The sequence below is a fragment of the Vombatus ursinus genome, unplaced genomic scaffold, assembly GCF_900497805.2.
Source record: "Vombatus ursinus unplaced genomic scaffold, bare-nosed wombat genome assembly UNPS02012958.1, whole genome shotgun sequence".
In the NCBI taxonomy this organism is placed as follows: Eukaryota; Metazoa; Chordata; class Mammalia; order Diprotodontia; family Vombatidae; genus Vombatus; species Vombatus ursinus.
In genome coordinates, this window is record NW_020952736.1 from 1,430,675 (window position 1) to 1,438,900 (window position 8,226).

Below are 8,226 nucleotides of genomic sequence, written 5' to 3' on the forward strand. Positions count from 1 at the left end.
AGTTGACATAAACAGGGATATGGCTTCTTGAAATAGCCTGATGTGGAGGAGCATGCCTTTTGGGCCCTGAAGAGACAAAGCCTGAGAGATAGCCTTGCCCATGCATGGGGCAACCCTGGGAGCCACCCTCTCCTCCACCGGCTCCAGGCAGCTCTGTCACCTTAGCACTTTTACCATTTCAGATTATTTTCAAGGTGTGTTTGGGAGCTTGGAACAAACTTATTGCCTTCCAGGCAAACCCAGCCCATGAATATTTGGGATTAATTATCTCTCCCTCATTTGAGCCTAGTAAGCTCTCTAAACGTATATAAATGGTTGGTGCTTGCAGAGGTCTTCAGTTTCTTTGGTTTCTTACTCTGTTCTGTCTGCCTCAGTATTACTGCTCCTCCTGCCTCACGGCTTTCCTAGCTATCCAATTCATTCACCATGAACAGACAAGTCTGCAAGACCTCAGGCGGTGGGAGTCAGGGCTTCTCTGGCCGCTCGGCTGTAGTCTCCGGCAGTAGCCGCATGAGCTGCGTGGCCCGCACGGGGCGCTCTGGTGGAGGTGCCTGTGGGTTCCGAAGTGGGTCAGGTGGCTTTGGCAGCCAAAGTCTCTACAACCTGGGTGGCAACAGGAGCATCTCCTACAGTGTGGCTGGTGGTTCCAGGGGTGGAGCCTTTGGCTATGGTGGTGGACGTAGCAGCTGTGGAGGTGGCTTTGGAGGAGCTGGTGGCTTTGGAGGGGCTGGTAGCTTTGGAGGTGGCTTTGGAGGGGCTGGTGGCTTTGGAGGAGCTGGTGGTTTTGGAGGGGCTGGTGGTTTTGGTGGCATGGGTGGCTTTGGAGGGGCTGGTGGCTTTGGACCTGGTGGCTTTGGACCCGGTGGTTTCCCTGGTGGGATCCAGGAAGTGACTGTCAACCAGAGTCTCCTGCAACCCCTCAATGTGGAGATTGACCCCCAGATTGGGGTTGTGAAGACTCAGGAGCGGGAGCAGATCAAGACCCTTAACAACAAGTTTGCCTCCTTCATTGACAAGGTGACACTCTGACCCAGATCCCTTTCCCCTAGTCCTTAATGTGAGGGACTTGTGCCTGGCATTTAGAGAACCTGTTCTGGTACATTTCTAGAATGGGTATCATGAGTAGGGGGAGTGAGAGAATAATTAGAGGGGTAGTGGTTGAAATCATAATTATAGGATTCAGAACTGGAGGGGCCTTAGAGCTCATGTGCAGGTTTTTTATTTTACAGACAAGGAAACTGGGATCTATAGAGAGGATGTGACTTGTCCAGGGTCACACAGGTACTCAGGATTTGAACCTAAGATCTCCTGACTCCAAATATGGTGCTTTTTCCTTGTTTATGACTAATGATCTTGCTGGATTGAGGGCAGGGCTAGATTCATAGTCCAGTGAAGAGCAAAACTTAGATGGACAATGATCTGGTGAATTTTGATCTGAGTCAAAATTCTCCCATAAGGGGAAAACCTTATATATGCAGTGTATCTTAAATCTAATATTTTCCTCCCTGTTAATCATTAGCTTTTGGTGATGTGTATATTTTAGAGTTGACTAAGTTGAGAAAAAAGCATTTTAATTAAGACAGAGCCTCCTATAAGGCATTCCCGATAATGTTTTCTTGAAATGCATTTTCTGTTCCATGGAGTGCTACATTTCTTTCTAAATTGGATATGAGTTAAACTTGATTAAACTTCCAGGCCCCTTTTCAAAATGGGGGCTCCATGCCAAGGAAACAGGTTCATCCTGGGAGAAAGGACAAATAGGAAAGAGAACCAGTGACTCACTTGTCATTCTACCTCTTCCTGGGTTTGTCCGAAAGAGACCTAGGACTTCAGGGATTCTCCTGAAGCCAATGTGATTTGGCCTCTCCCAGGGTCTGAGTTGAAGTAGGGTTTATCTTCCTCAATATAACATGTCAATCAGTATTATTACCACTAGCCCTGTAGACACACCCACGGCAGGAGTTCTCAAAGAAGCCTGAGAATGAAGTGTGTGTATTTTAACAGTCTGTTAAATTTTTGCAAATGAGTCATGGAGTTCCCAGGGATGGCAAGGAGTCAACTCATCCATCCTCCTGCCTCTGAACAGAGCTGATTTTCATTCATTTTGCCTTGCTCTCCTTGTTTGGTGATTGTAGCAGGAAGAACCTTGGGTTTTCCATAAGAAGACAAGTTCCAATTCTGACTTTCACTTATTACCTGTAATTTTCCCCTACTTCCCCTCAGTTCCCTTGACTCTAAGACAAAAGAGTTAAACTTACCAATCTCTATGAGGCCTTCCAACTTAAAAAAAATCCCCAGAATTTTCTCTGCCTGCCCAGAATAGACAAGAGCCCTGGACTCCTGGCATTGCCCAGGCTAAAGATTCCAAGCCTTTCTGCTGGGGATGTTTCCTTCTTTCTCTTGCATTGCAGTCTGGTAGCCTGATGCTGTTTCCCCTCATGCTCTACAGGTGCGGTTCCTGGAGCAGCAGAACAAGGTTCTTGAGACCAAGTGGAACCTGCTCCAGCAGCAGGGCATCAACTCTGTCACGGGCACCAACAACCTCGAGCCCCTATTTGAGAGCTACATCAGCAACCTTCGGAGGACTTTGGATGGGCTCCAGGGGGAGCGTGGGAAACTGGATGGAGAGCTGAGGAGCATGCAAGAGTTGGTGGAAGACTTCAAGAGGAAGTGAGTGCCCCACACCGGGAGCTTCCCCTCCTGGTGGTTTAGCAGCAAGGTATTGTAAGCAGCAGAGTCAGAATTTGAACTCAGGTCTTCTGATTCCAAATCTAGTGCTCTTTCTGCTGTACCACAGTGCCCCCATTCCCTTTCCTTGATTCCTTGAGAGGACTCAAGCTTTCTGAGTTCCTATTTCCCCATCTGTAAAATATGGATAGTAATACTTGCAAGACCTATCTCATAGAGATAGAGTGGAAAAATTACTTTTAGAACCTTGAGGTACTATGTAAATGTGTTATCATTATGCCAAACCCAATCTGGTTTCTCCTTCATCCCTACAGATATGAAGATGAAATCAACAAACGCACAGCTGCCGAGAATGAGTTCGTGACACTTAAGAAGGTGAGAAATATGCTATGTGATAATTTTTTTAAAAGGAGAGTAAAAAAATAAGGTGAATAAGAAAGGAATGAGATTCCTGGGTCCTGAGTCATAGGCTGTGTGTGTGTGTGTGTGTGTGTGTGTGTGTGTGTGTTTGTGTAGGTGGTGCTGGGGAGGTGGGAGGGCATCTCTCTCACTTTCTTTCCTATGTACTTAAGTAGGCAGCTGGAGAATTAAGTAGAAAACCTGGTTTGTTCCCTTCTCCAAGTCAAGGATGTCATGAACCTATAAGAAGTTCCAAGGGGTCAACTCAACCAGGCCCTGCCTCTAATCAAGGCACCATTGAAAGCTCACTAAAAGAAATAGACCCTCCTATATTCAATCCTGCCATGGCACTAACTTCCATCCTTCCTGTTGCATTTGCAGCTCATTGGCTGAGCAGTACTACAGATGGGTCCCTATTATGTTTTCTTCTCTTTCCTAAAGGATGTGGATGCTGCCTACATGAACAAGGTCGAGCTGCAGGGCCGAGTGGACAGTCTGATTGATGAAGTCAACTTCATTAGGGCTCTCTATGATGCGGTAAGGATGCTTCCTGCTTTCTAAAGTAGGGTATCTACAATACCCTGATATCTTAAGGGGTCTCTTCAGGCCTGTGATGGAGGCCCTGAAGATGACTCCTCTGCTGTCCTTGCTCCCACTTCTTTATCACTGGATCCTACTCTTAAGTCTGAGATGGGAAATAGCAAGAACCAAAGAGCGCAAATCTCCACCTGCTAATTTCTCACTCCCAATTAAGTACCCAGTTTGTATTGAGCATCTGTGTTTTTGGTACTGGGGGTACAATGGAATTATTGGCTACATTCCATCCCATGCAGAGTTTACCATTCATGCAATAAGCATTTATTAAACACCCACTATCTGCCAGGTCTGATCATAGAGACAAAGACAAAAATGAAATAGTCCCTTCTCTTAATAAGCTTACTCTTTTTTGAGAGATAAGATGAATACATATTAAATAAAAACCAATCAATAATGTATAAACTAAGGGATAGGTAGAGTTGACTGGATTGTAAGATCCATGAAGGAGGGACTGGAGAAATCAGGTAGTATATGTTTAGTGGAAATGTAGAAATCAGATGGCAAGTCTCATAATAAGATTGGATCCCTCCTGGCCCCATGTGAGCTTGCACAGGATGGAGGAGGATTCTGAGGTACAAGCTAGAATTTCTGGAGCAGAGATCTTCCCTCTCACACCAGTTCCAGAAGCTCAGTGATTGAGCAGGACCATTTCTGCCTTATAGGAACTGAACCAGATGCAGACCCATGTGAGTGACACTTCTGTCATCCTCTCCATGGACAACAACCGCTCCCTGGACCTGAATAGCATCATTGCTGAGGTCCAAGCACAGTATGAAGAGATGGTTGAGAGGAGCAAGGCAGAGGCCAATGACCTGTACCAGACTAAGGTAGGTATCAGGAATATGTCTCAGCTCGAAACCATTCTAGCCTAGGGCTCAGTGGATAAGTTATCCTTTTGGGGAGAAGTTCTCCTCTTTCCTTAATCTCTAATGTTTTCATACTATTCCTCATAAATACCTGGAGTACCCCCACTATTCCCCTTGTCCAGTGCCAAGTATTTGCCTTTTAGAGGGAAAGGTCCATCCTTTCCTGGCTATGTTACACACAAATGACCCTAGATTTCTAGAATTCTATGAAGCTTGATCAGAGTGAAGAATTTTCTTTATCTAGCAGTTTAGAATGAGTATACAGCATAGGTTCTTAACTTAGGGTTCATGAATAGATTTCAAGGAGTCTGTGAACTTGGATGGGAAAATACATCTTCATTTTCACTAATTTTGAGCTGAAATTTAGCATTTCCTTTAATTATAAATGTAGGCAATAATTATTATTCTGAGAAGGGGTCCCATAAATCTGCCAAAGGAGTCCAACATACAAAAAAGGTTGAGAACCATGGCAGAGAGGGTCTTGAGGATATGAAGCAAATGTGAAGGGAGAAGCAGTGGGAGAAGGAAAGATGACAAGGTTATCTCATTGAGACAGGAGAATAGAACAGCCATTCTGCTTGCCTTTGTCCACAAAACTCTGAATACTCAGGGAAGTAAGTGCAAAGAAGATGGTCAAAATGGACATCCCTGGCTCAGTGACTTAACTGCTGGCCAAAGTTTGGTCCAGGACAAAGACATGTCCCTCCCTGAAACACAACATCTGCTCTTCTTATCTCTAGCTAGGAGAGCTGCAAAATAAGGCTGGCAGGCATGGTGATGACCTGAAAAGCACCAAGAGTGAGATCATGGAACTCAACAGGATGATCCAAAGGCTTCGGGCTGAGATTGAGAATGTCAAGAAACAGGTGGGTGAAAGAGTCTAGTCAGATGGTGGGTGACTGGGGGTTGTATTCCATGATCCTAGATTGAAAGAAGCCTCCAGAGGTCATCTCATCCAAATCCCTGGCTTTTGGCTCTTGCCTAAATAATTCTAGATGTCTTCTCAAACATCTTTGGAATAACAAAGGAAGGAGTAACTAAGAAGATAGCACAGAAGTGGTGATGACATTGGCATTTATGTTGCCGTCTCCATCTCCTTTTCTATCTCCCTATCCCTATCCCTGTTTCTATTCCTATCCCTATCCCTATCCTTATCCCTATCCCTATCCCCATCCCTATCCTTATCCCTATCCCTATCCCTATCCCTATCCCTATCCCTATCTCTCTCTACCTCTACCTCTAGCTCTACCTTTATCTCCATCCCCATCTCCATCTCTATCTCTACCTCTTTCTCTATTTCTACCTCTATCTCTATCTTTCTACATCTATCACTTCCCAACAGAGGCATTCAGACAAACCTGGAGAGTTCCCTCAAGTACCTTGGGCTGGAACATATTTCCCACTCTGATGATCTTTTCTCCTGTCTCCTCTGTCCTCCAGAATGCCAACCTGCAGGTAGCCATAGCTGAAGCTGAGCAGCGTGGGGAGCTGGCCCTCAAGGATGCTCAGGCCAAACTCCAGGGATTGCAGAGTGCCCTGCAAAAGGCCAAGGATGACCTGGCCCGCCTGCTGCGGGACTACCAGGAACTGATGAATGTGAAGTTGGCCCTGGATGTTGAGATTGCCACCTACAGGAAGCTGTTGGAGGGAGAGGAATGCAGGTGGGTAATCTCCTCTGAACTCTAAAACTCATTGACTAAATCAATGTTGGGGAGTAGCTGCTTGAACAAGGAGGTTCAGCTCTTAGATATACCTTGCAAGACTCTGACCTTTGTTAGCTCTCCCTCCCTTTTCAGGTTAGCCTTTGCCCAGTCTCAACTGTTAGTCCTCAAGGATTGATTTGCCACGTTCTTGAATTCAGCTTCGGCTCCTAAATGGTGTGTGATATTTTTCACCCTGGGCCATGACGTTGAAAGATATTTATTGTATAATTGAATCACCTTTCTCCTACTTCTCCTAATAGGATGTCTGGAGAGTTCCAGAACCCTGTCAGCATCTGTAAGTAACCAAAACTAAAATGGACAGTAACTTTTAATTACTGATTATCTGTTAATGAAGGGGAACAATGGAGACCCAAAATTCATTCTTAGGGGAATGTATTTCATCGTGGGGATATTACATTGTTTTTTTAAATTTGGGGGAAGGGGTTCCAGGCAGTATTAGATGAATTTGTTTACTACTTATCAAATGAGATAATGTATTAAAAGCAATTGGCAAATTTTAAAGCACTGTGTAAATGCTAGCTATTTTTATTACTTGTATGACCTTGAACAAGTAATTTAACCTTCTTTGGCCTCAGTTTCCTCATCTGCAAAATGAAAGAGTTGGAGTAGATGCTGTCTGAGGTCCTTTCCAGATCTAGAGAGATGAGCCTATGACCCCTGGCTAGGGGGATAGTCTGCTGCTTGCCTCAGGGGCAGGCTGCACTGGAGGTAGAGGCACTCCAGCCCAGGATTAAAGCTCTTTGGTGGGTAAAGTCACATACTGAAAACTGAGAGTTAGCTGACTCTATAATGTAATTATTCTATAATTCGTAACATTAACAATATGGAAGTGAATTGATTATGAAGTTATCCTGTATGAAGGCACCAATTATTACTTGTAAATGACCATTACATCATTAAGTAGATCATAAGATTTAATCCTGGAGGGGACCTTAGAAGGGACAATCCAACCTCCTCATTTTTGCATATGAGGAAACTGAGGCCATTTTTGCATATAAGGAAACCGAGGCCAAGGGAAGTTAAATTACTTGTTTAAGGTCACACAGCAATAAGAGATAACTGGGATTTGAATCCAGGTCTCCTGATGCAATACTCTCTCCGTTTTATCACAATACAACTAGCTAATAATAAAACTAAATAGCGTAGTAGTAGTAATGATAAAGATGATGGTGATGATGATGATGATTGGTGATGATGATGGTAAAGATTATCTCCCCTGGTTTGCCAAGGCTTGGTGGGATCCTTGAGTGAACCCTGGCTGCAATGACCTTGACCCGTCAGGTGTCTCACTCTCTCCCGTTGCAGCTGTGGTCAGCAGCAGTACCTCTACCTCGGTGTCCGGCGGTGGATACGGCGGTGGCTTCGGCGGTGGCCGCGGAGCAGGCAGTGGCTTCGGCAGCGGCAGCGGTTTCGGCGGGGGCAGCGGCATCGGCAGCAGCAGCAGCTTTGGCTCTGGAGGGCGCTCTAGCGTCAGCGGGGGTAGGATCAGCTCCGGCAGCACCCGTGTGGGCAGCAGCAGCAGCAGCAGCACGGTCAAGTACTCTCAGTCATCCAACCAGCGCTCCTCTAGATAAGCACCCTGGCCAGCTCCGACGCCCCTCCGACCTCGGCGCCCTGCCTCCAACAGCAACCCGCCAGTCCCTATTCATGCGCCTGGGTTGTGGCTAATCTTGGTGATCTGTCTGCACTCCTAGGGTCTCCTACCACCTCACTCCGAAGACGAGAGGCCACTGCTGGTCTCATGTATATAAAACGCAAACGCCTTCTGGCTCATCTGTTCTGTCTCCAATAAACTGCATTGTGTTTCACATCAGGTTTCTGTGTTTGCTTCTTATTAGGGTCTCTCCTCCTTCCATAGCTCCCTCCAACATTTCCCATCTAGGGCCATTCCATTAATAGTCTTCTTTCCTTCCTTCCTTCCTTCCTTCCTTCCTTCCTTCCTTCCTTCCTTC

General features: G+C 45.7%; 1 protein-coding gene across 1 annotated transcript; it reads left to right on the forward strand.

Moving 5' to 3' along the window:
• The first annotated feature begins 426 nt into the window (after positions 1-426).
• On the forward strand, positions 427-7,848 carry KRT3 (keratin 3). Its single transcript, XM_027858404.1, has 9 exons — positions 427-1,017; positions 2,450-2,670; positions 3,003-3,063; positions 3,529-3,624; positions 4,347-4,511; positions 5,291-5,416; positions 5,991-6,211; positions 6,514-6,548; positions 7,580-7,848. The coding sequence occupies exons 1-9, from the start codon at positions 427-429 to the stop codon at positions 7,846-7,848; spliced, it is 1,785 nt and encodes a 594-aa protein (XP_027714205.1).
• Positions 7,849-8,226: the final 378 nt, after the last annotated feature.

What these genes read in the sequence shown, in the direction of transcription:
- KRT3 (XM_027858404.1), top strand. Translation starts at nt 427, where the DNA reads ATGAACAGACAAGTCTGCAAGACCTCAGGCGGTGGGAGTCAGGGCTTC. An exon ending in TTGCCTCCTTCATTGACAAG is followed by an intron (nt 1,018 to 2,449) that starts GTGACACTCTGA and finishes CATGCTCTACAG; the next exon opens with GTGCGGTTCCTGGAGCAGCA. An exon ending in ATGACCTGTACCAGACTAAG is followed by an intron (nt 4,512 to 5,290) that starts GTAGGTATCAGG and finishes TCTTATCTCTAG; the next exon opens with CTAGGAGAGCTGCAAAATAA.